Source organism: Lonchura striata, chromosome 1 (genome assembly GCF_050655825.1).
Source record: "Lonchura striata isolate lonStrDom1 chromosome 1, ASM5065582v1, whole genome shotgun sequence".
Lineage (NCBI taxonomy): Eukaryota > Metazoa > Chordata > Aves > Passeriformes > Estrildidae > Lonchura > Lonchura striata.
The window spans coordinates 102,414,147-102,440,190 of NC_140703.1; the positions used below are offsets into that span (position 1 = coordinate 102,414,147).

The 26,044-nt window shown below is 38.7% G+C and overlaps 1 protein-coding gene across 4 annotated transcripts in view; it reads left to right on the forward strand.

Moving 5' to 3' along the window:
• The window catches only part of REPS2 (RALBP1 associated Eps domain containing 2), an 88,023-nt gene that overhangs the window by 32,236 nt on the left and 29,743 nt on the right, over positions 1-26,044 (forward strand). For all 4 annotated transcript variants that reach the window (XM_021532330.4, XM_021532331.4, XM_021532332.4 and 1 more), the window contains exons 2-12: positions 1,358-1,481; positions 3,718-3,866; positions 5,398-5,521; positions 8,274-8,371; positions 10,012-10,150; positions 11,653-11,716; positions 13,276-13,418; positions 16,330-16,424; positions 16,958-17,027; positions 18,866-18,931; positions 23,231-23,273. In XM_021532330.4, the coding sequence (XP_021388005.1) occupies positions 1,358-1,481; positions 3,718-3,866; positions 5,398-5,521; positions 8,274-8,371; positions 10,012-10,150; positions 11,653-11,716; positions 13,276-13,418; positions 16,330-16,424; positions 16,958-17,027; positions 18,866-18,931; positions 23,231-23,273 (1,115 nt within the window). The remainder of the gene's footprint in view (positions 1-1,357; positions 1,482-3,717; positions 3,867-5,397; positions 5,522-8,273; positions 8,372-10,011; positions 10,151-11,652; positions 11,717-13,275; positions 13,419-16,329; positions 16,425-16,957; positions 17,028-18,865; positions 18,932-23,230; positions 23,274-26,044) is intronic.

Consider the following 26,044-nt stretch of genomic DNA (forward strand, 5'->3'; position numbering starts at 1 on the left):
GCATCCAGCCAGGTTCTCCAAGGGGAGAACCCTGCTGTGGAGCTCAGGAAGGGTACCAAGGGTGAGCCCAGTCATCCATCTCAGGTGCATCCCAACTGCCTTGCTTTCCCACTGGAAAATAAAAGAAGCAAGGCTAGTGATAGAGGGAAAAGCAGAATAAAAAAGGATGCAGTAATAGAGAAAAAAGTAAAGAGAATGACAAATGCTTCTGGTTAATTGAAACTGTCCTTATACAGAGACTCAATCTCCCTTTTGATCAAGCAGTAAGAGAAAAAAACTATTTGATGTATCTTGTGACCAAGTCTGAAACTTGTAGGAAGAGAAAGTAGCCAGAGTTTGTTTAGCCAAAGCAGAGGGCACATACAGAAAAGAAGGGGTTTGCTTGAAAACAATTGTCTTGATTAATAAGAACTACCATTTCAAAACATTTGATTTTTTCAGTAATTTTTTTGACCTGACATTTTGCTGCTGTGTATGTATGTGTATATATACATATAAAAATAATCAGAAAAAATAGACTTTTCATTTGTGCTATTTGCTTATATTCAATTTAATATTTTCTGTCAGGCTATTGTAGCTTGGGAGCCAATCCATAGACATGGCTTTCCAGAAGCGACACTTAACTCATGGAGAACTGTCACAGAGGCTTCACCTTGCCAGCCAGTAGTCATTGCTAATCTAGGTGTATTTTCAGGAAAATAATTTGAGATTTCCTATTATGTCTGGGGCAAATGGAGTTTTGTTCTAACCCCAGTGCTTGTCTGAAGTTTGTTTGTGAACATCTGGTAGCTCCAGGCATGGGAGAATTGGTGGCCATGCTTAAAATTTGCTGATACTTGCTGTTTAGGCATTGTGTGAGTGTGTGGTGCTCTTTGCTTCATGAAAGTATACATAGAATTTAAAGTTCAGTGCTGAGACCATGTTAATTTTTCACACAAAAAATTGTTTGCTCAAGTGGTGTGCTGGGGTCTTTCGTTATGTTCCAGTTACGGTAATTATCTGAACTCTTGTTGTTAGGGCTAATATTAAGTATAATTTTCCTGGTGCAAAATGTTTTACTGGACAGAGTACATAAGAACTTCTAGTTTCCCCTGCTGTTAAAATCTTACATAGTATGAAAACCCATAACTTGTTTTAGGATGGCAGTGTTAACCAGCAGCATTTCTGAAAAACGTTAACAGCTACCAACCTGTCTCTCATGTACTAATGCTCTGAGTTGAAACAAATACGTGTAGTAGAAAGCTTCAAATACTACAAGCATTTTGTGTTGTTAAAGTTTTTTCTTTGTTTATATGGAGATGTTGACATCTGGAAGAGCAAAATGCATTTAACTGACAATGTGTCTCTTCTCTCTCAGATTACAGAAGTTTGTGGCGCCAAGCGTGTGGGTTATTTTGGTCCTGCTCAATTTTATATTGCTTTGAAGTTAATTGCGGCAGCACAGTCAGGGTTCCCAGTACGGATTGAGAGCATTAAGAATGGTAAGTAGCAAATTTTGCTTGCAGTGCTATGCACTTGTTTCTCCCTTTCTTTAATGCTTGTCAATTCTCCATGGTGGTAAACTCTTTCTTCTTGCATTTCTATGAACAATTTTGAGGAGCAGAGAAAGAGTGGAGGGTAGTGTTACATGCTCCAGGTGAGTGGTGGAAGATTGCAGAGAATTACCGACACGGGAGATCTGAGATGACGTCTCCCTCTGGAAGAGGCATTACAAAGGAGCAGCAGGAATGACAGATGATCAGTGTGCGAGATGCATTTCTCTCTCACCTGCAGCCTCTAATCTTTTCAGCTGTCCAGAGTGAGAGCTGTTAGCTGCTTTGGGTGGAGGCACATCGTGGGGGGACATGGGCAGGTCAGGGAGTCGCTCTGTGCAGGGCAGGTTGTAACATTCATCTGCTTTAGCAAATAATTCTGCTGAAATAAATGGGTAGTGGCGATAAAATCATAGTGCTTACTGTGAATAGGTGTGAAAATGCATATTAGATACATTTTAAAACACTTTTATTCTTCCCAATGAATTGACAGTAATATAAAATTTACCATTTTTGGTGGAGAAGAAAGCTTCTTGAAATAGTCTTATCTAACTCAAACTGTGAAGAGAGAAAGCAGGTCCCTTTCAGCTGTGAAACCTTGATAGCAACTTGGAAGGGGCTCAGTTTTCTTGCTTCAGTGATGCACACTGCCTCTGCAGGGCTCAGGCTTCAAAACGCAGGGCTTTTTGCTTGAGCTGGAACAGGTTGGAACCCTTATTTTCTGTATCCTGGGTGAGCCTTGAAGCCATGCCCTGAGGCTGTGCTTGCACCATCGCACTGGAGGAGCAAAGCAACCAGCTGCAAGATCAGAGAGAAAGCTGGAAAGGCAGCGCCTGCTTACAACTCTGCTATCCGGTCACTGCTCCCAGCACAGCTTCTACTCTGCTGTCCCTGATAAGGGCAATGAAATGTCAAATCCATGTGCATTGCGAGGCACACGAGGAGGTTCCCAGGTCTGCCCCATCCCAGGGAGGGAAGGCTGGAATGGCAAGCACATGATGACCTGTGTGAGCTGAGCTCCTGTGGTGCAGAGCTCCTGGCCAAGTGCCGGGGATCAGATGCAGCTGGCACAGTTCAGGTCAGTGCCTTGCTGGAGCAGGAGTTTGAACCAAGGGTGAAGAGGAGTGGCTTGGATTTGGCTGTCAGTTTTCCTTACAAACAGCTTCTGCACTCTCTCATTGCTGTCTTTTTTAAAGATGTTAATTAAAAAGAAAAAAAAAACAAAACAAAACAAAAAAAAAAAACTCAAACAACAAAAAAACTCTCAACAAACTAAATTAGAAACCTGGACTGAGATTTACTCTGTATGTTTTACAAGTCCAGCATATGCAAATAATCCACAAATATGAGTGCAAACAGGTACTTGCAGTCTTGTATTGAGACCCTGCTTACTTACTGTTTCAATAAAATTCCAATAAAACTTTTTCCAGTGCTAATTACATTTTCTCTTGAAAATGTATTATGAGTACCTTTAGAGTGAAGTGAGTAACATGTACCAAATTCCAATTGATTTATTTTTCTCATGGTTGTAGCTGTAGGTGTAAAAGATTACAGAGGTGATGAACAAATAACCTTACTTGGTGTTGAGCATCTGTTAATGTTAATAATATTGATCTTCTAGGGTGACTGTGCACAAAAATAAATGGTGTTTCTGCAAAATAATTGGGAATTGTCTTAAAGAGTGAAAAAGTGTCAGTCTCTTGCTCAGCACAGCAGATGGAATGTGGGACCTTTTGACACAGCTGTCTTTCTAGGCCTTGGTGTGATCTCTGAACCCTACTATTTTTGATTTGTTCCTTTTATGATGGCAGCATTGAGGATACTGTGATCCTGACTGATTAATTTATCCGTCCCACAGTTTCTGTGGGAAACTATTCTTTTCATTACAGGCAAGGTTTTGAAGGCAGGAAATGAGTTTGCTGCTTGCTTTAATAACATGCACAAGGCTTATTTCTTTCTCTTTGCATGGAGAGATTATATATTAAATTAGTGAATGTAGCTTTGTGTAACATTCACATTTTTATTAAGACATAAAACAATCAAAGACGTCCCACACTTAAAACTGCTACAAAATATAACTAGCAGTCTTTTATAGATAAACTTTTCATTCGTTTTACAAGATGATACTGCTTAAAGTGCTTCTTATGTTCTGTAGTCTCAATTGAATTTTTCTCTCTTAATACAGAATTGCCTCTGCCACGATTTATGGCACTGAAAAATGACACTGAAGTACGTTACGGGACTCCAGCAGAATTCCATGGAGTTAAATTTCAGGGTCCACATGCAACTTTGGAAAAAAATTCCTACAAAAGAACAGATGAAGCGGACAAACAGGTAACAGCCGTATCTCCTTCAGGCCAACATGTCATTATGGATCCTCTTTTTGGGTCCAGCCCTGTAAATGATTACACTCACAGGGGCTTACTCAATTTTCCAATACTATACAGGAGATGAACTCCTGATGTGCACATGATCCCCATCGTGCCTGTGTTCTAGTTTTGATGCATTCCAGTTGCTTCCCTGAAGAAAATTTTCTATATGAGCTTGTATAAAGCTGTCAGCTCTTTAATACTCTGTGTAAGTTCTTTCAGTGTTTTCCTCCTACTTAATCCAACACTGTTTCTTGGAGAGGAAGTATGAGAAGCAGCAAATAGAAATCTGTCTGTGAAAGAGAGCAGGAAAGTGAGTGATTTCCCATGGCCATTATGGTAATGGACTAATGGTCCTTACTCCAGAAATAAATCAATTGGAAATGAGGTATTCAGTGATGAGCCACTATTGTTGGGTGGGGTAAGGACCCCAAGTTTTCTTTCATTTTTTTATCTCCCCAAGGAATGGTCCAGAAGATGTCTGCTTTACTTTTTTCCTGAGTAAAACATTGTCCCAGCATCTGTTGTTCTGAGATGCCAGTTTAATGAAGCATCCAAGGGACATTCATATTACCTGTATTTAGGAGAGTAGAGAGCACTTGTTCAGATACAAGGAGCTTCACAGTGCTGCATAATTTTCCTAAATGCTGATTTGCATAATTTTCCCCAGGCTTAACACCTTCTCCTCTGGTACTGTATCAGGTCATGTTGTAAGTGCCTGGTGGAAGCACTTTTATCTTCCCAAAACATATGCTCATGTATATCACGGGGTGTGCTGCCGTCAGTAACGGCGTTCCCAGCCTGAGGTCAACCAGCAGGAGTGAGCTGATGACAAGATACACAGGTGGAATAACAGGATCAGGAAAAAGGAACATGTTTGCCTGTTCTCTGTGTACTGACACCCAAGCAGAGCACTGCCCTCAAACCCCTGGCTCCATCTGGATTATCTGTGTTGTGTTAATTTTCCTCTTTATTCAATAAAACCTTTCAGGCTTACATCCTTTTCTCAAGCAATCTCAGTAAATCAAAGGAAAGAGGAAGCTTTAGGATAATTACCCAGTGATACTTACAAAGCCACAGTGTTTAAAATACTGATCTAGAAATGTATTTTATTTTTTTGTACTTTTTTTTTAATGTGAAAAATTATATCCCACAAAGAATGCACTCATACTGTGTAAATTCAAAGCTATCCACTCACATTGAGCCTTCTACATATACTTCTTCAGGCATCTTTGGAAGTAAAATACATTGAGCTGACCATTGTAAAGCTTTGTTATAGCACTGCCATGCTTTATCCCTCAAAGTCTCAGTACCATAGCCTGTCTTGTCCATTTTAAGCCTTTTCTTCGAAGTAAAGGGCTTGAGGATGCTGCACTTTTTTTTTCTTGTTTGTCCATCATATTGTATGCACTTTTACCACGTTGCAATATTACTTGGTTGTTTCTTAAAATTTTTGTCTCAGACTTGTGTTTTGTGTTGGTGTGCTTTTGAAATAGGAGCCCAAGTCTCCTCCGATGTCTCCAATTTGCTCACCTCCTGCTTCTCCATCTACTTACCAGAGAATACCCCTAAGTTATGGATATGGTAAAGCAAGAAGTGGGCTGGAACAGCAGCATGGAGGTAGGATAAAAATGGCAATGCACATTGTATTCAAATATATTTTCTTTTTTTTTCCCTTATGAGAAGCATCCAAATTCTAAATTGCAGTGACAATCAGCCTAATGATTTTAAAATTCAATTAGACTCATGTTTTGAGAAATTATTTGATCAATATATTTTGACTGTTCAATCCTGTCTTCCTATTCACTTTCTGTTAAATTAGATTTGTGTCTGACTGCTCACAAATGCCAATACCTAAGCTCTGACAAGGGTTTGCAATATACCCCAGTGGCAGAGAGCCTGCAAGGATTGTCAAGACTGCATGATGGTTTTGGTTCATTAGAGGGCAAGAAAAGCCTGCTCCCTATTTCAGTAGACACATACTAATTTTCAAATTTGAAGTGAACCATACTTTGCAGAAACGGATAATATCATCTGTGGTTTTGTAACAGAAATAATAATAGGATGAGAGTATAGAAGCAGTCCCAGAGTGTAACTTCAGCAATTCAAACAAAAACTAGGCACTGCATAGGTTATTCTGTCTCTCATTTTGGTGCCATTAGAGTAGGTGGGAAAACATTCAGATTTTAATAAGATGCTAAGGGGCAGAAACCAGTTTAACTATGGCTTACAGGTTCCTCTTAATACAAAGCACCTGTGCTCTCACAATTGCAGCATGTGGTGACCAAGTTGGTGGCAATAGGAGGCATTGGTGTATACCATTATCCCTCCTGCTTTACATTATTGTGTTTGTAGTGAGTGAAGATTGAAGCATGCTAGTCCTTCACCTTTTGTCCTTATTTACAAATAAGTGACAAAAGAGCTATTCAACATGTTGAATTTCAGTACAGCTGTGATAAGAATGTGTTTGACACTATAAAGTGGCCTCCACCTGAAAACTGTACCAGTACTGAGTCACAGGCATTCCCCTGCTGTGTAGGTAAAGTGCAGCTTGTTCTGAGGTGGGATTAATTCTGAAAGAAGCACACTAGTGCAGTTGCTTTCTGGTACAATGCATGTTCTGCCCCAGTGAAGAAGGCATGTGGCAGAGAGCCTGTGCTCTAGAGAGCTGGGCAGGGGGTGTCTGTCAGGTCTGGCTGACCATGTACCTGTTGAGTGCTCTGCTCTTTTCTGGCACTCTATCCCATATCTGTCAGTGCTGTGCAGGAGTATTTTGGGTGTTGGGGTTTTTTTCCTTCTGAATTTGGTTGCAAATATAATTTCTGTGAAATTTCTCATGGACTCAGCAGCTATGCAAAGTGACCAGGGACAGCAGCATCCAGTCCAGCTGTCAACATCTTCCAAAATTAATTATTTAACTGCTCAAATTTCTAAGGTAATAAGATCTTAGAGGTGCAGAACAATGACTATTTTCCAGAAAGCAATTTTTCCTATTTTCCAGAAAAGGAATCACTCCTATTTTAATTCCACTGGGGATACTTCAGCCAAATGTATTCTCAATGGCAGTGAGCAGTTAATATTTTATGACCCATGCTGTACCAAGTGCCAGACCTAATGGAGGATCTGCTGGTTCTTCCTGGCCTTTAAGATTAAGACCATTCCAGTTTCCTGAGGAGCACTCCAAAGGGCAGCTGTGTGTAGTGCATGTGGAGGAGGTTCTTGTGCCCCTGCCCTGGGCTGGGCTGTAGACCTGACCCTGAAACTAGGCAGGATGTCTTCAGGGATAGCCCTTTTCACTGCAACCATGGCTGTGTACATTTTACAGTTCTGAAAGATTTTCATGCTAGCAAGCATGTAGCCATGAGTCTTCATGCTTAAATCTCCCCTCTGAGGGCATCTAAATTTTTCTCACCTTTCACTTTCCTGTTTGTTTTTTTTTTAATCTGAAATTAGCAGTGACTTGTACGTAAATAAAAATATATAACAATACAGGATAAGACCCCTTAGGAAGACAAGGGTGTTGGAGGCATAGTTTTTAAGCCCTTCCTGAGATCAAAAGTTTTAAGATTTCTTGGACTCCTTTTTCATCATGACTCGTTAAGGTTCTGACTATCTAATGTAGAGTTTGTAATGGTAAATTTTAAATAGGCTGGCAGCAGTTCTCATCTGTGTAAGGGTTTGCAAGTGACTTGCCTTTTTTTTTGCATGCTTGCCCTATTTTTAAAACATTGTTCCTAAATGTGTTGTTGTGTCACTGCTTACTATATTTGCTGCAGTGGAGCCCAAGTGACTTATTTTAGCAAAAGCAGAAGAAATTGTTACTTTTCTTCACTAACTTTAAATAGCACAAAATGGTGAATTGTGTATTTTGATTTTCAACAGAAGTTAGGGAAGGGAGAGGAAGAGTATATGGAGAAGTAATGGTTTGCTATTTTATAGCATTGTCAAAGCATATTTTTTATAAATCAAATTAATTATTTATTCTTACTTAAAATAGTTCTTGTGCTAAATGTGGCTGTAAGTATATAAAATGTATAAATGCATGGACAGGCTGTATAACTGTATATTTAAACACGATGAACAGCGATTTCTTTTGTCTAGCAATATATAAGTGACAGTGTCTCAGTAATGTCTGAAGAAGAATGGTGCAATGGGAAAGACAAGTATGTGGCTGGAATTTTGTTGCATAAGACAAAATGAACTTTGATACTGTGATACTGTGTTCACTTGGTAGATGCTTGACCAAATGGACTTTGATGCTCAGATACAAGCTACATTCTTGATCTTGTGGTATTTAATTGTTTCCTTTACTTTAGCAGTATTTTTTTATTATCCTGACGTTTATGTATTTAATTTTAAATGTCTATTGTAGCTCCTTATGAAGTCAGACATTCTACTCACCAGCAAGATGGACCATCTTCTGGGAATTATGGAGCCAAATCTGCACTCACCTGTTCAACTCCTAACAGGGTAATGAATTGCATATTTTTCTTTAGTAGTACTAACAAAACAATAGAGAAATTTTAAAAAAAGGCAGAAAGTTCTCACTTTGAAAGTGAAAAGTGTTCTCCATGGTGTTTTTAGACTAGAGACTGAAGTGTGCTTTTTTTGATATATGAGGAAAAAAAGCTGATAGGATGGAGAAATTACAATAAACAATCAAATTAATTATCGCTAAAGGTAAGTCAAGGTAAAACATTTTCATTGAAAGTACATGAGATTTCACAGAGATTCCTTCTTCATTTAGATTGCTATCTGTAACACATGCACAGTATTTATGGCTAACCTTCTGCATATTTTGGTTTTTCACCCCAGTTGGTTAAATTACACCTTAAAGAGAACATATTAGTTTCTGGGAATTTGTTTGTTTTTATGAAAATGGGTTTTATATTTTCCTGCTAGTTGCAAAAGCAGATCTTTCCTGTTCCAGTATGCCTGCTGTGCATTTATTATGCAAACAATTAGCTTGCCCTAAGGAAAGGCAAAGTTCTCTTAAGCAAGAGATTTTCCTAAATAAGTAAGACTCAGAGACTCTACATTTTCCTGAGTGCTTAGCACCTCACACCCACAAAAAAATGTCACCTAAGTCTCCAAAAGAGATCTACAGGTAGTGTCATATAATTTGTGCTAACTTGAAATGAAATTAGGTGCATTTGTGTAGCACTTTGAAATGAAAATTAATTTGCAGGTTTATGATGTTGCCTGTTTCAGGGATCTTTTGATGTATTTCAGAACTTTTTTGATTCTTGGGAAATAGACAGGTATGTCGGAGAAAGGGTTTCACAGCTGATTGTTGTTCATTCTTGCCCTCTGTTTTTAAAGCTGTTATTATGCAGGCTTAAATATTGAACACTCATTTATTCCATTTTAACAAATACACCAGCTGTACTGGCAGCCCTCTTGTAGATAGCTTCATCCAACCTGCAAAAGGTACAGGCCTCCCTTAAAAAAGTTAATCAGAGAGCAAAGACAGGGCAAATAAATAATAATAAAGGAATATTCCTTTACCCAAAGGTAGATTTTTGCTTAAACTTTGGGAAGTGATAGAAGCTTGAGGAGGCCTCTAGGGGTTTATGTGTCTCCCTGACTTAGCATAATGAGTGCTGAGTTACTGGGGTGAGCACAGGGTCCAGAAGTGGAATATTTCCATAGTTACAGCACCATTCCTAGATTAAATATGTAGTTTGATAGTGAAGATAAATTTTCATGCACAAAGCTGCATAAGTGCAGCTTTAGGGCCTTTACTAGTTCCATCCATTTGAGGTGTACAGTGTGCAGTTCAGGTTTGTAATGCACAGTAGAAAAAATGGACCCCCAAAATGAATCTAGAGGTAAAAAATCTGACTCAGACTTCTAGTGGTCAGCAGTAGCCAGATTTCCTTTGGCCATTGGTCATGTAAAGCTTCCTTTAATTGCATGGGTAAAGATACGTAATAATAGCCTCAGTTTTCACAGGTAAGTAGTGGGATGGTCATCATTGTGGCCATTTCTGCTTCTTGTCTTCTGAAAATTTGTCTGTGCTACATAGAAGAGTGTGAGTCTGGTTTCTTGAGGTTCCCAGTGCCCTTGTGGTGCTCTCTGTGGCTGGTGCCAATGTCCCCTCCCTTCAGTCTCTTTCAGTGGAGCGAGAGCAGCAGGACAGCAGCACGCAGTACTCAGATGACCCTTGGAGGATAACGGAGGAGCAGCGAGATTACTACATTAACCAGTTCAGGTCCCTGCAGCCCGACCTCAACGCCTTCATTTCAGGTAATTATACCAAACACTCTGCACATTGAATAGGGGGACCAGGATGGGAGGTGAAAAGTGTAAGTAAATAAATTATTTTTGTCTCTGGTGGTGCATTTGTAGGAGTTGATTATGATTTCTTTTTAAAGGCAGACTATTCAAATCAATATTGGGGTCCTTACATTTTCTCCTATACCCTGATTTTAGAAAAGTAGTTACATCTAAGGGAGAGGTGTTGACAATTTGGTAAACATTAAAATGAGCTCTCTGCATTTGATGTGCTGTATTTGTAGATCACACCTGCAGTGTATATTGAGTTGAAAAACTCCTGAGGGTTGTGCTGCCTTATCCAGCAGAACTGTGGCAGTGTCCGTGTGATGACAGTGAAGCATGCAGTTAACTGCCCTGGGAGGTCAAGCCTGAGGGTTTATGGTTCGGGGGACTGAAGTTTTGACCTCTAGGTAATTATAAAACAATCCTGGAGAGCACATACATGATAGAAGTATTGTTAAGAGCATACTGAGATGGCCCTGATCAAACTCAGATTTCCATCCTGAATAGGAGGTCCAGGCTGCTTCTGAGAGGAGACTTTGCCATGTACAGAGAGATGGTTTGGCAAGGAATATGTCACAGGTTTTATATGTAGACAGTTGTAATGAGCCCTGTCACTGGGGTTTAGGAGGCTTTGATGCAGCCCAAAGTTTAAAGAAATGACCTGCTGCTAACTGAAATTATTGCTTCAGCAGTTCTTCACCTCAGTTAAGTCTTCTTCATACAGTTTGCTTTAAAGAACAAATGGTTGTTCAGTGTTGGTTCTTTCCTCAGTGGCTGCCCAAGGGGAAGAGGATTATTGTCCCAGAAGTCTGTGCTTTGTTTCCTTACAATTTGTAAGCCTGTACCCAGGAAGGGCTTCCAGGGTACCTCTGACATCCTGTGCATATGAGATGGTGAAGGAGTGTGTTTGTTAACTTAGAAGCATGAGAAGGACTGCTGTGGCAGGGTGAGTGAGGATGCCTACAGTAGAACAGGAGCTGTGTGCTAGCTGAATCTTCTGCAGTTTCTTTTTTTATTTTCTTTTTTTTTTGCCTCTGTAAAATTTTCATTGCAGGGAAAAGTCATGGTTGAAGCAGCACACTGGGAGAGCAGTGCAGATGTCAAAGCACCCTACTGCTGTGCACATGACTTGTGGGTGAATAGGGTGATTTGTGTCTGTCATTTAATCATTTGTGACATACTCGTTATGCAGGTTAGAGTTACTAGTACTAAAGTAGGTTTCCCTTTATTTATTTTTCCCATATGGAGGGAATGGAGAAATGATGTCAACAGCTCTGTCTGACTTTCTCCGTCATTTACTCAGGAGACAAATGGTCCAGCATCTATAGTAACATCCGATTAGTTCTGAGCATCTCTCGGACATAAATTAACTGCCTGCTTCTGGCATGGCAGTCCTGCTAAAAGGAGAATTTGGAGAATTAATTGGAGAATTAATTTCCAATGGTTGATGAGGCATGCTTTCCCAACAGGTTCTGTAGCAAAGAATTTCTTCACAAAATCGAAGCTGCCCATCCCAGAACTTTCTCACATCTGGTAAGTACTGTAATATTTTTGGGGATGCCAATCACATTTTTTTAAAAGATGCTTAATTCAAGAGTTCTTGTTAAATTTTAAAAGTGTCTTCAATATAATTATTGCTCTTCTCTCCAGAATCACTTTGAGGCCCCAGCAGCAGGGTGGTCATTGGTTTTCCTGACACACTTGTTTTCTGGAGAGATGTTTACCTTCTCAGCAGGACTGGGAAGGTTTGAACCACAACGTAGCTGAGAGCTGTTCTTAAGTGTATTGCAAGCAGCATCATTAGCTCAAAGAACTGGCATTTTTCATTAAATTACACAGAGGACAAGCACCACTGGAATGTTTTAGATGTGTTGCTGGTTTTATGTTTCTGTCTCTGTTCTGTCAGAGGAGGCCTAATTAAACAACTACATAATTCATTAGTGCTTTTCTGATGAACTAGTGCTCTTACTTTTAATGAGCTTATTGCGAAACAATTGTGGATGGAACTGTACATGATAAAATTTGACAAGGATTTTATTATATTTCCATCAACAACATGGTGCTTTGTAATTTGTTGTCATCGTTGCATGTCTGACAGGAGGAACAAACAGTTTTAAATGTGGATCAGAAATGCTGATAGTGATTTTGTTTTTATATATGCTTTTATGAAGAGAGATGAGAAGAAAAGCTTGCAAGAGCCTAAACATCTGTCAGGGTCAAAGGATATGTCTGGAATCTTTTCAAAGCGGATTGTCAGTTGTGAAAATAAAAAAAAAAAAAACAAAAACAACTGAAGAAACATAGTGCTGGGGGAAGTGAATATTGGAATTTAAATTTAAGATTACTTAAAAAGAATGGATTAACCTAATATGTTAGCAAATCAGATTGTATTTCTATTGCTGACACAAGTTGTTCTCTGTGCGGAGTTTCAAGAAAAGTATTCCTTTCTAGCAGGGTCCACAAGAGAACTGGAGAGGCACTTTTCTCAAGGGCATGTAGTGGTAGGACAAGGGGAGAGGGCTGTAAGCTAAAGGAGGGCAGGTTTAGATTAGATATTAGGAAGGACTTCTTTACTATAAGGGTCATGAGGCCTTAGAACAGATTGCCTAGAGAGGTTGTGGATTTCCCATCCCTGGAAGTGTTCCTGGCCAGGCTGGATGGGGTAACCTGGTCTAGTGGAAGGCTCGCTGCCCATGGCAGGGGAGTTGGAGTTAGATCTGGAATGATCTAATGGAACTGGTTGGAATGGTCTTTGAGGTCTCTTCTAACCCAAACCACCCTATGATTCTATAAGTATAGACTATGTATTTTACATTCTAATATCCACATACCATCATATTCAATGGCATGATGTATTAAAGAAATGTACTTTACTGAAAAACAAAAAATTGGTAAGTCAGTTTTAGAAAATGAGCTTGCTTCACCTTCACCAAGGCAAATGTGCAAATCAAGATCAAGTGTACATGGCAGAGATGCTTGTTTTGTGTTAAAACATCCCTTCTCAGAGTTGCATTTTTTGTCTCCTCTGTGACAGCACACATATATTTCCCTGAGGTAACACCTTGGAAAACATGTGCCTGTTTTATCCACAGGGAGCTGAGTGATGTGGATTGTGATGGGGCGCTGACACTCCCGGAGTTTTGTGCTGCTTTCCACCTTGTGGTTGCAAGGAAGAATGGTTACCAGCTGCCTGAGACACTGCCAGAGACACTGCTGCCCGAGTACCTTCAAGCAGGTAAAGCTCCTGTGGCAAGTCATGTCCCTGCAGCCATCTCAGAAATCCAGTGTGTGTGTATGACAGGTTCACTTTCCATCCTGGAATGGGCTTCTGTGCTGTGTAATGATTCTCCAGCTGCACTTAGGGCATGTGTTTTTAATTGTGCTTATGAAGTGGCTGCTGAAGAAGTAATATATCAAAACATAGAGATAGGGATGCAAAGTAGAACAGTTTCCTGCCTCTTAGTATCTGCCCCTTTGCTCTGTTGTGTTTCAGGTGTCAGGACAGATAAAGAAGTAGCTGAGTGCCTGTAAAGCAAAGGAAACCCAGCAATGGCTTTAAACTGAAAGAGGACAGGTTTATGTTAGATTTTAGGAAGAAATTGTTTACTGTGAGGGCAGTGAGTCACTGGAACAGGTTGCCCAGAGCAGCTGTGGGTGCTCCACCCCTGAAAGTTTTCAAGGCCAGGTTGGATAAGGCCTAGAGCCAACCTGGTCTAGTGGAAGGTGTCCCTACACATGGTAAGGGAAGTTAGAACCTAGATAATCTTTAAAATCTCTCCCAATCCAAACCATCCTGTGAATCTGTGATACAGCTTTTAATTCTTCTGGTGATTGTTCCTTAAAGTATTTATCTCTTGAAAATTTGTTAAAAATGATACTAGACTGCATTAGAATATCCTAGTGTATTTTTTTACATGGAGAGATGCTGGTTAAATCAAAGAGTTATTTTTTTTTGTAACTTATCTTATATAATCCACAGGTTCTTCTGTGGGTAGTTTGCATTAATGACAGGAGGATTACAACAATTTGTGTAGCACAAGGATGAATTAATCAAAAAATATAACATACTTCAGTAACAATGTGCAGTGAAAGACCTGCCCTTTCATTTGTTCTCTTCAGTTATGTCTCTTTAATTATAAATGAATGTTGAAATATATACTGTTACATCTAAAAATGTGCATGACTCTTGAGGGCAAGGAGGATTAATCACAGATGATAATTACAGTGCTAAGGGATAATATTTAAGACCTAATAAAATCTCCATTAAATTTGATGACACTGAATATATTAAAAGGCAGGAAAAGAACAAATCAAGCTGCAGTTAGGAAAATTAAATGTTGACCCCGTATCAGATTTGTGAAATAATTTCTGATGGAGTCATGTTCCCTGTGATCCATTATATTCATATCCAAAGCAGTAAGATCCTGGAAAACATGAACTTCCAAATCTTCATCACTTTTAGTCTCTCTGATTACGTTTCCCCTGTCATAATTACAACTACCCTTTTCCCTCCAGGACCCCCACTTTGTTCACTACTTTCATGCCTGGTCTCATGATAAGTTGGCTTGTAAACTCATCCATGCAATTTCTTTATGATGTGTCTTCACATTGAACCTTTTTGGGTAAAGCTGCAATGGAAATAACTATCTCTAGTAGCAGGGAATCATTATGTCAATGGGAGAAATAGCGTGGTAAGCTGCAGTTGTTCCCTGAGAGTCCTGTTTTTCCCTCTTTGTCCCTTTCAGCACTTAGTTCTGCCCTTTTCTTAGATGATTATTTTTTCATGCTGTTGCATGAGATGAAGCATTTGAAGCAAATCTACATGGAAGAGGTGAAAGGACTAATTGTTTCTTGTGGGTCTTTTAAATACCCCAGCTAATGAACTAGTTCTGGTTAATCTGAGGGTCTGAAAATATCTCATGCTCATTCTGCTTTCTGGTCAGGATTCATAAATCTTTCTTTTGAAAGACTTGCATTAATGAAAAGCAGAACATCTCAACACACTGTAAAACTGTGAATCACAGAAAAGCACAGAGCCTGGTTGTATTGCTTTTGAAATAAAACATTGACAAGAATGTAAGTTCCTCATACAATTAACTAAAATGTTGAAAGCAATTTTCAAGAGAAACCTTGTGTATTAACGTTTTCATCATTTGATTTCTGTGAAATTTAGACATTTTTTTCAAATTTTTTTTGGCTTCTTAGGGCTCCAAAGAAGAACACAGTTTTTCATTAGGTTGCTGTATTAGTTTCAGAATGAGGCATAATTTGGTTAAATTGAAGTATTTGCATCTGATAAGAGTGCTGTTAAAGTGTCAAATAAAATTACTGGGAGCAAAAAAGCATTTAAGAATGCATTAATCTTGCTAGTTTTATGGCTTATACCATAAACTACAAGCACAACTGGTCCAAATGCTCTCCTGGCACTGCTCCATTGACAATTTGACCCACCACCTTTTTTTGAAAGCTTTTTATTAAAACTAATTTGCAAAATCTCAAAAGCTATTTGCCCTGTGTGTAACCCACTGTACTGTAAATTAAGATAGATTTCCAAGAGCTTAATTATTGAAATAAAATAAATGCTAGCCAAAAACTAGACGTGTGGTTGTTCTGCCTTTTAATATATTGATCTTTAAAAAAAGATGTTTTCCAGCTCATAAAACAGATTTATCTCAGAGGAGCTAATCCCCAGAGTGATACCAGCAGAATGACCTGAGCTTGTGGGATAGAAATTAGATTGTTGTGAATATTCCTTAGAGAAGTTAGATGTGATTTTTTCCTTTTGTTTTTTCCTCCCATGCTTTCAATGTTGTTTAGTTGAAGGTGGTAAATACTACAGCATCCACTCTGTTTAGCGCGTTGCTTTTTGCTGGCCTTCAATTTTAGAGTATACTGTAGATTCTGCTATACTTTTCAATATTCAAAAAGTCAAAATTGCAACTGAAGGTAACATTTCTTTAACATTGCTAAGAGAACAAGATATAAACTATAAGATAGTTGATACTGGGCTAGGAGAAGAAAAAAATTCTTCCAAATTATGCTAGAACAGGTTTCTAAGAAGTATGTATTAACTTGGTGTGTCTGTGTTTGGCTTTGGGTTGATTTTTTTGTTGTTTTGGGATTTTTTATTTACTTTTTTCTTGCAGCTTGTTTGAAGCCCCTGCGTGACTGTGCACTGTTTGATTCTTATTCTGAGCCATTGCCAAGCACTCAGCAGACTCGGGACTTCACTCGGGCAGAGGTGAGAAGCTGTGAGCTGGGTCCTGGCCTTGCAAAGGCCTGAATGGGCCTCCAACAGACTTGCTAATAAAATTTGTTTTTCCCGTCTCTATGACTGCATGTTGAAAGAGTAGTTCAAGGTTCAGCCACATCAGCCAGGAGCCTTTAAAGCATAACCAACAGGCTCTGCAGTACAGCTGGAGTTTTGGTTAGAGGGACTTTTCTCCTGGTGGCTGGAGAAGCTTTAATCTGTCCTTACACAGGTGTTCAGTATGGCTCTGGTGGGAGAAGTCTCCTTACACAGTCCTTACCTCCTTCAGTTGTTCCCTGTTGAAGTGCTCCATTAACTGATTTCTGGTGTGGAACTGCTGTACGTTGAAAAGTAGAGTATTATTGTCTTTCTATAAGTCCTCTATGCTTCTTTATCTAACAAAGAAATTGTGGTGCAAGAGCAAATGTCCCTGTTATTTATGTTGATCTGTATTCTGAAATATTTGACTGTGGAAAGGTACGAGCTGTAACAATCAGTGTAATTAACAAATCTTCTATCTTTAGAAGTCATCAGCTGAAGAGCTACCTGATAACTCTGCCCTATTACAAGATGGAAAGAAAGATGACAAACAAGGTATTCAAATAAATAACTTTTTTCCATTAGGGATTGAATTATGTGTGTTTTTAGTAAGCCCCTATGTTTGCTGGGTGTGTTTAATTTCTAAGCTGGCTGTTTGTTGCTAAAAATTTAAAGAGACAGCTCACTGCAGCTGAGTTGAAGACAAATGGAGGGATTTTCTTTAAAATTAGTTCTATCATATGTGAATGATATAAAATGTACCTCCTAAAATATATCTAGCACTAAGGCAATTAATGTTGTGCTTCTTTCTTAAACAAAATTTTAGTTGTTATCAGGAATTTTTTAAGAGTAAAGATTGCACTGTGACAAATTTTCAATTTCCATTTTTGCAAGAAACACCAACACTTCAAAATCAGCTTTTATTTCTGTTTGAAAAAACTAATCCCTGTATTTTATTGCAAAATGAAAGTTTTAGTCAAATTGGACTGAAAAAAATCATTGATTCATTCATTTCTTTTGACATCCATCAGCAGCAAATCATGTGAAATTGAAGTGATCTTTCTCTTTTTTTGCTGCAGTAGCTTTTATGGCTTCCAGAATTGGCACTGGATCATCACACAGCTATTCATTCCCTTTTATATTCCCTTTTCCCAATTCTTACTTGCTGTCCCTCTGTTGCAGAAACAAAACAGTTGTGGGTATTTTGTTGCCTGATTCTCAGAGCTGCAGATTATATATGAACTAAAATAAAAGGTTCCATCAGAGCTGTGAGACCAGGTAGTCCACATTCCTGATTCACCTTCCACACTCAGGTGTGACAGAGTTTGACAGATTCCCAGAGTCCCTTCTTCAAAGAAAGTTTATAAAGGATTGACGTGTGTTTGTAAAACATTTTGACACGTTGGCATATTCCAAGAAATCAGTGTTTTGTTGACAAGGTTTGTTTTGTTGTAAAATGTATAGTGAACCAGAGAAGGACGTGAACCTTGAAGGTTATTGCTTTGAAATGTTTAGGGAAGATTTACTTTTTACTAAGACAGTATTTTTTCCCTGTTTAGATGATGAAGTTGTGCTTTTATTTTTGTAGCTGACATGTTAAGTCACATGGGAACCTGTTTTGAGACATGCAGTCCGCCTTCAGGGCTGAAGATATGCTGTATTTATGACACAAAGAACAAATACTTTTGTTCTACCTTTTATTACTATTCTGACAAACATGAGAACAGATCACTCTCCTAACTGAGGGGATCTCCCCAGAAGTCAAGAGCCTGCAGTTCAGGACAGTAGAAGCAAATTTTCCTGCATTTTCAAAATATCCAAGTAAATAAACTTCACTTTGGTTATAATGTAGTTAAATTTGGATGATCATGTAAACTAGACTAGGTTACAAGATGCAAAACTTTTCCCACATGTTTTGGTTGATAAAGGCAGATCATAGAGCTGGTAAGGTTGGAAGGGAAATCTGGTTCAACCTCCTTGCTAAAGCAGGCTCATCCTAGAGCAGGAGAGATTTCATTCCAAGTGGTCATTTAACCCTGAGTGTTACAGTTCATCAAAACACACTATGGTGTATTATAGTGTATGAAAAACTCCATTAGAAAGGATGCAAAGGGGAGTGTGGAAGGGGAATAAGCACTCAACCCCACAAATTCTCAAAATTTGAGATTATTTGGGAATTGGAGCACAGCTCTTTCTTTCTGGTCTTGACTTTTGTGCTCTTGGAAATTACTTGTTTGAGTACTTCAGTTTTCTGAGGGTATTTGGCCACTTTTCAAGTATGCTTGGCGTTATGTCTAATACCAGTTGAGGTGTTCCTTTCTCAGACCTGATATTTCTAGGTTTTACCCACACATACTTAAAGTGATTATCTTTTTTTTTTTTTTTTTCTGAAGCTCTTAAAGTAAGCACTACTCTCAAAACTATACCAAAGGAATTTCAGCACTTGACTGTGAAAGCAGGTAAGGAAAAAATTGCCATGTGTTACTTGCATGAGAATTTTGATCAAGTATTTCTGTATCACAGTAGGCCTTAATTAGTGTAACTTAGTTATTTTTTGAAAGAACATTTTGTTCTTGTACTACTTCCCTACTGATATTAGCTTTTACCTCATAATGACTACTATTTGTTAGATAAATATTAATTACCTTTTCAGGTTGTCAAAAGGTTTCTTTCCCTTATTGTTAGTGTATGGATTCTTCCTGTGTAGAAGATGTTTTAAGTGTTTTTAAAGATTCTGAAGTTCTTCTGTGCTATACAAACACAATGCAAAAGCATGACTATTGTACCTCTTGGTAAAAACTCATCTAAAGTATAGAATAACCATGTAATGTTTTGTAACTATTCTGAAATTGCTTGTTTCTTTGTGAAAGCTCAGCTTTCCTATTTTGTGTCAAGGAGTTACAGGAAAGAGAGCCTTTGGAAACACAGACCTTGAGGCACCTAAGACACTGACACAAGCTTTTGATTCAGGTCTTGTTTCTTTTTTGAAATCACTCCTGATTTTTCTCTCTCCAGCTCCAACATACACTCCTTGTTCCTATCATTCTGGAAAATGTTATTTTTGGAACAGCATATGTCAAAAGTACTTATTTGCTCCAGAAACTTCCCCTGCATTCAGTTCAGTTCATCAGACCTGCTTTGCCTTCCTCTTTGTTAATCTCTTTCTACAGTGGTAAGAATGTTTGTAAGCCCTCCCTGGTCCCAGTCAAACTAAAATCTTCCTCTCTCTTTCTTTTGCATGAATGTTTTTACTCAGGAAGATATCCTTGATTAAGAAAATGGACCCCACACGTCTGTCACAGCAGTTTTGTCTTATAGCTCGATTTATTCATGGCTGCTCAACAGCTGCATGCCTTATTTCCCAAAACTTTTTTTCCTGGCTTCTTCCCAAACACTTGGCAGCTGCCAGATTTGCTATCTTCAGCTTCTATTCTCAAAAGATTGCTGCTTCTCCTCTACACACACTCTTGCACATCCCTCTCAGGGAAAGGGGAGGGTGGTTGCATGACTTCCTGTTCTGTTTTCCTTCCCCCTGGCTTTGCCCAGGAGCACAGGGGAGTTTTAATTTCAGTTCAGCAATTCTGTACATATATAGTACATTTAGGAAATATATATAAACATATATATAGTACATTTAGGAAAAACACTTACTGCCATCTGCACATCTCCTTCCCCTGTGTCTTTCATCTCCTGGTCAGGGAGGTCTTCCCCATGCAGCTGCGCTCCTCCAGCAGTGTTGCTGTGTTTGTATACCAAGGGGGACAGTGGCAGAATTTCACTCCATCATTGTGGCTCCTGTCCCTGCAGGGTTCCACTCCTGCTGTGCTGCTCAGTAAGTATTTGAGCCAGCACATTCTCAGGTTGCGTGCTACAACTGGTGTGAAAAATAAAAATGTTTATCTATCCAGCTGAATAGATGCAGTACGGTAATTGAGTGGTTGTTTCAGAATCAGTTACCATGCTGAAAGGTCATTGTAATCATTAACCTCCAGCATGAAAACTCATTTGGGATGAAGTGGGAGAAATTCTACATTCTTCTTTGGTTATTCATTTAGGCTGTTTATGTAAACTCAGGAAAAATTATAGTCTGTGCAAGTTTTCTTTGCCATCAGAAGGTCTGGAAATATGAAATCAGTAAAAATTTTATAAGCTCAGGATTCTGAATATCTGGCCAGTTTATTTAGACTCCTGAGTGCAGGATCATTGTTGACCTTAGCCTTTTAAAGGATTGAGGGCCAAATTTTCAAGTGTTTAAATTGTACATTTCTCCCTAAATGACCATTAAGAGATAAGTTGTTGATGTTGACTCATGGGGAATGCTTTGGGTTTTTTTCTTTAGCCTTTTACCTTTTTCAGCACAATTTTTCCACCTTATCTTAAGCCTGTAAAACGAGGAGGCAGCTGTTGAGTGTAAGACGTTAGACTACAGTTAAAAGTTACCAAATCAGCATCCTTCAAAATGTTAAAATTAAGTTGTCTTGCAAGTGGGCTGTGGGAGCAGCTCAACACCCAAACCAGAAACCTTCACAGCCTCCTTAATTACTGCTGACCAAGCTGCTCAGTTCATCAGGCTCTACTACTCCAGGAATTGTGCATACTTTTGCATAATCAAAGTAAATTATTTACTCAACAGGTTTAACTTACCCATTTCATGAAAGTTAGGCTTATGTAACCATAGCAGTAAAAATATGGAAAACTCGTGAACTGGATAAATAGTTCTGTATCATCTTGAATCATTTTGTCATGTATGTGAGGAGCAGGTTTATACCTGCTCCTCAGACATGGAGTGTGCACACACTGAACATACCAAAATAGCTGAACGTTTCTTGGAAATCCTGCCACAATTATTTGTATGTCCTAATAATGAAATACCTGCTTCATAGTATTTTTTGTATTATACTGCTTCTTTTGAAAGGAAAGCTAAGTCTGGGTATTCTGTAATTGTAGCCTTGAATTTCCTAGTTTTTCAAAAACATAAAAAGAAAATCCTTGTCAGTAGCATTCTATTGCTATCATTTTTTATTAGTAGTCATTTAGAAATTCTCTCTTCCTTATGTGGTTTCCTGTTTACTTCAACAGGATGTCCTTGGAGAGCTTGAATGTCAGTTTTACCTATGGGTTTTTTATATTAAAGGCTTTCTAAAAGAAGTATGAATAGAATTACAGTCTCCATAAGAAAAGGAAAATTTGAAGATTCTTAAACATGGTTTAGCTTGGAAAGGATTTATACTTCTTATTTCTAAGTGGCATATTTAATAATTGTGCATGTAATTTAATAATCAGCAATTTCAGCATTGGAAAATTGGGTCATATGGCTGCAGGGAAGCAGTGTCTGAAGTTGTATTCTCTGGGAGTTTGACACAGAGAAAGGGAGGAGGATTATCACCACTGCATATTTTAATATTAATTCCCTCTCCCTTCTTTAGTTGCTAGGAAGAGTTTGTTGCAGAGAAATCTATAATGACTGTGAATCAGTTTGGTGATGACAATCTCCTAGAATTTGGTTTATAAGTGGTCACTGCCAGCTGCAGTGGGGTTTATTCTATCCAAAACACCAGCTAGCTCTGCATGATCCTAAAAGCAGTTTCTTTTACAAAGAGCTGTTGTGTGGCTGTACATGTGCCATATGCTGCTACTTGTCTTCTGTGAGCCTAAAGCCTCCTATGGATGGTCTGTGCAGTAGTACAGTGCAAGCCATTAAAAGCTCAGTATTTGCCAGCTGCTGCCACAGGCAGCTCCTGCTCTGTGGTTTGGAGGATCCATTGTAATCTCAGGTAGTGCTCTGTAGTAGCTGGTGATAAATGTCTGACTTGAAAGCAGGCATATATCTGAACGGAGCTAGAAATTCTGACAATTACTTTTTTTTCCCCAGCTGACATTGTTTCTCTTGAGTGTTGTACCTTGATTAGTAGACTGAGAAAAATACTAGGATTCACTTTGTATGTGCACTGGGATCATTGATGCTGCTGTAATACCTTGAGGATATCTCAGTGGGATGAATTTGAAAGCAATCATGCAGATATGTTTTCTCAAAATTATCTGATTCTAGTAAGGAGAGTAACAGAAAATACAATATAAAGCAAGGAACAGCCTCAAGGAATTACCTAGCAATGATAATTCAGCACTGTTTTCCTATTACATAAAACCTGCATGTGGCAGGATATTTGGAATTCATTCAAATAACAGAAAGCCGTTTTTACATTAATGGAAATGTGTTTGATCAACATTTAGACTTAAAAGCTTTCTTTTTTCAAATACCTTTCATTCCCAAGGTCAAAACAGTCTTGACATGTTAGTATTTTTTAATGGTGATGTACTTTTATACTAATTATAGTATTTCAGAAGCACGTAAACCTTCGTGCTTTTGGAAGCAGACAAGTAATAGATACTTGGACTAAGAACAAGATGTTTTTTATAAAAAAATGTTTTATGTTGTTCATTACATTGCTGTATCACAACTGCATCCATGACTGTAGTTCAGAGGTACCAGTTCTATTGCTCTTCCTGTGTTCTGGTAACCAAATTAAAAAGGTGAAGCTCTCACTACATGTTGGCTTGTGAATTCTTAAGACAATCACACACTACAAAAACAAAGCGGAAGGAGAAGTGAAAATCAATCCCCATTGCTCATGTGAGATTAATATACTCTCACATCCACATTTGCAGCACTCACAGGTTTAATGGACACTGATTCTGAAGCTAAAGATATTTATTTTAAATACAATGCTTTATCAGTGCTTTTTTCTTTTCTATTCCAGCTGCTCAAGAACCTAATGCACTCAGAGCCAGACCACGATCCAGGTACTGCTTTCACTCCTGTTTCAGGAAAAGGCAAATGTTCCTCTGGTATTAGATACAAGGCATCTGAACTGGTGTTGGATTTTTTTTTAATTGGTGCTGTGCAGGAAGTACAGCTCAGATCAGACAGATTTACCAGAAGGAATCTGTAAGCTATAGACCCTACACAAATACTGTGCTAGAGCCCCATGATCTCTGGTCATAAGGTGCTGGAAGTTCTGTCTATCTGCCCAGCCCTGCTGCCTTGTCAGGGTGGTGACTGCCTCCAGCCCAGCCCCAGGGGTGTCGTGGCAGGACAGCTGGGACCACCCCATTGCAGGGAGCCTCCTCAGTTCTGTGTTCTTGCAACCTGCACGGTGATTTCAGATGGAGGGAGGCACTGCACATTCCTACAGAAACAGCAGTAGTAGCTCAGCTCTCAGCTGTGGGTGAGTGAATTCTTTTATTGAAATTCATGTGCTCAGCTGTGGTTGGTTGGTGTGGGATGGAAGGACTTCAGGCACACTGTTGTGTGCTAGAAGTGACACCTGCTGAATTTGGATGTTTGAAAGAAAAGGGAAACCTGTGCCAGAAAACATTGTATATAGATGGATTACATCTTGGGTTGGTTGTCACCTACTGGTGTATAGCTATATTGTTAATTCACCTTCAACCTTTTACTTTTGGTGCTAGTTCAAAGGCTCTGCTTGGGATTTTTTTGCTTGGGTAATGAGAGTATAATCAGAAGCTGTCTGCTTACAGTCTTGTCAAAGCCTGCTAGTAAGAGAGGATCAGCTATAAGCATGGTGATTGAGGATTGAAATCCTCAATTCTCAATCCTTAGGACCTGTATTCGGGAAGGCTGAACTGACTTGTGTGCTGTTTTTCTGCTGCTGGCCAAACCTTTTTAGTTTCTGCAGAGTTTTAAATTTTCTTGCTATGTTACTAAATTGCAAATACGCAAAAAATGTGCACAAATACATAGAACACTAAATGCTTAAACAAGCTCAGAAAAAGTCACTTGAATGTGACTACTCTGTCACATGTGTCTGTCTCACATTTGACTGGATGTCACTGCTTCAATGCAGAAGTCGAGACTAAAGATGCTTGAACACATCCTTGAACTCAGATCTGCTGTGCTTGTTGGAAATGGGATGAAATACCATAGAGGGATTTATTTTTCTCTTTAAAGAATGATTAGGATGTTAGGAAAAAATGTGTATTAATGGACTTCAAAACCAGATTGGAATATATTCAGTAACTGAGAAAATAAATAAGAATAGTGAAAGAAATTGTGGTGTGAAAAGTAATTCTGGTAAACTTGGTGGTGATCATGAACAAATAGAATTGTTGGTGGCTCCTCTGGTGGGTCCTAAAAATTCAGAGGGTTAGGAGGACTCTGACAGTCCTTTTAGAGAAAGAAGTAAATCAATGAAGTCTTTTCTCTAGTAGAACCAGAACAAGAGTATGAAGTAAATCAGTGATTCAGGCTCCTTTAAGAAAAATTATGGGACTGCTGGGAAAGCTGTCTGTGTACGTGTACTGTTTACTAGATGTGAGTTATTGACTTGGAAACAGGATGTAGCATCTCATTGTAACAATCCAAATGATATGCATTTTAATTATTAAATCTGTGATGATGACATGTAACCCCAGCTGGGGAGATACATAAGTTTGGTTAGAAATTTGTTTATTTATGAAATAAAAAAAGAGCAGTTCTAGAAAAAGCAAAGGAAGGACTGAGTAGGAGAAGAGTTGAGGAGCTAGATCAGAAAACTGGGGGAGCAGGAATATCAAATCCTAATAAACCTCTCCCTAAATAAAATTTTGAATGGGATTTGAATGAAGATATTGGATTAAGAGGTGTAAAAGTGTTGATTTTATATGGAATTCATAATGGAGTGGAAAAACATAGATGTCTTGCAAAGTTGTATGAGGTAAAGCAGGGAGACAGAGAATCTCCATTAGCTTTTTATGAGTAGTTGTGTGAAGTGGCTCGTAAATGGACCTGGAGAGTGAGGGTAACAGGATGTTGCTCAATATGTTCTTAATTGGACAGCTGGCACTGGATATTAGGAACCTGTTCAGCAAAAAAAAATATTATCCATTTGTCATTAGTGGGAGTTATTTCTGTTTTACCTGAATGTGCTTTTGGTCTTGCCCTGACATGCAGTACGTGTTACAGTAAATCTAACATCTCACATTGCCAGTGCTCATTTTGAACAGAGTCTTGGTCTTGCTAGGTTTTGATTTTTCTAAACTCATAACTGCAACAGCTGAAAAAATTGTATACTATTCAACAAAATCAAAATTCTTAACAAATTTACCATACCACATTGGGATTAATATGCTATGGGAGGACCTGGAAAGAGATGCTGGGCCATGTATTTGACCAGTTGTAGTCACTTTGGAGCCATTCAGTTTTTCTGGATTTTGTGGAATTTCGTGACTATTTCCTATGGAAAATTTATTCTAATAGTTAAAAATTTATTCTACTAGCCAGAACATCACAAAATACAAAATTTGTACTTGCAAGAGGTGGGTTGAATCTATACCTGTATAAACACTACCCTTGCAGTTGGGAAAGGCAACAGAAACTCCAAGGGGTGTATGTGGGGAATTTTACTCTGGTTTATTCAAAATAGTTGCTACAATTATCCTGCTGGCAAAGTTACATAAGAAGGCCTCAAGCTGTGTTACAAAAAGCCTTAAAAATACTAGCCCTGTAAGCATGACTCATTCCTTTCTCCACATGCTTAGGTCCCTCTGTTGCCAAATAAATCTGTATTGTTATA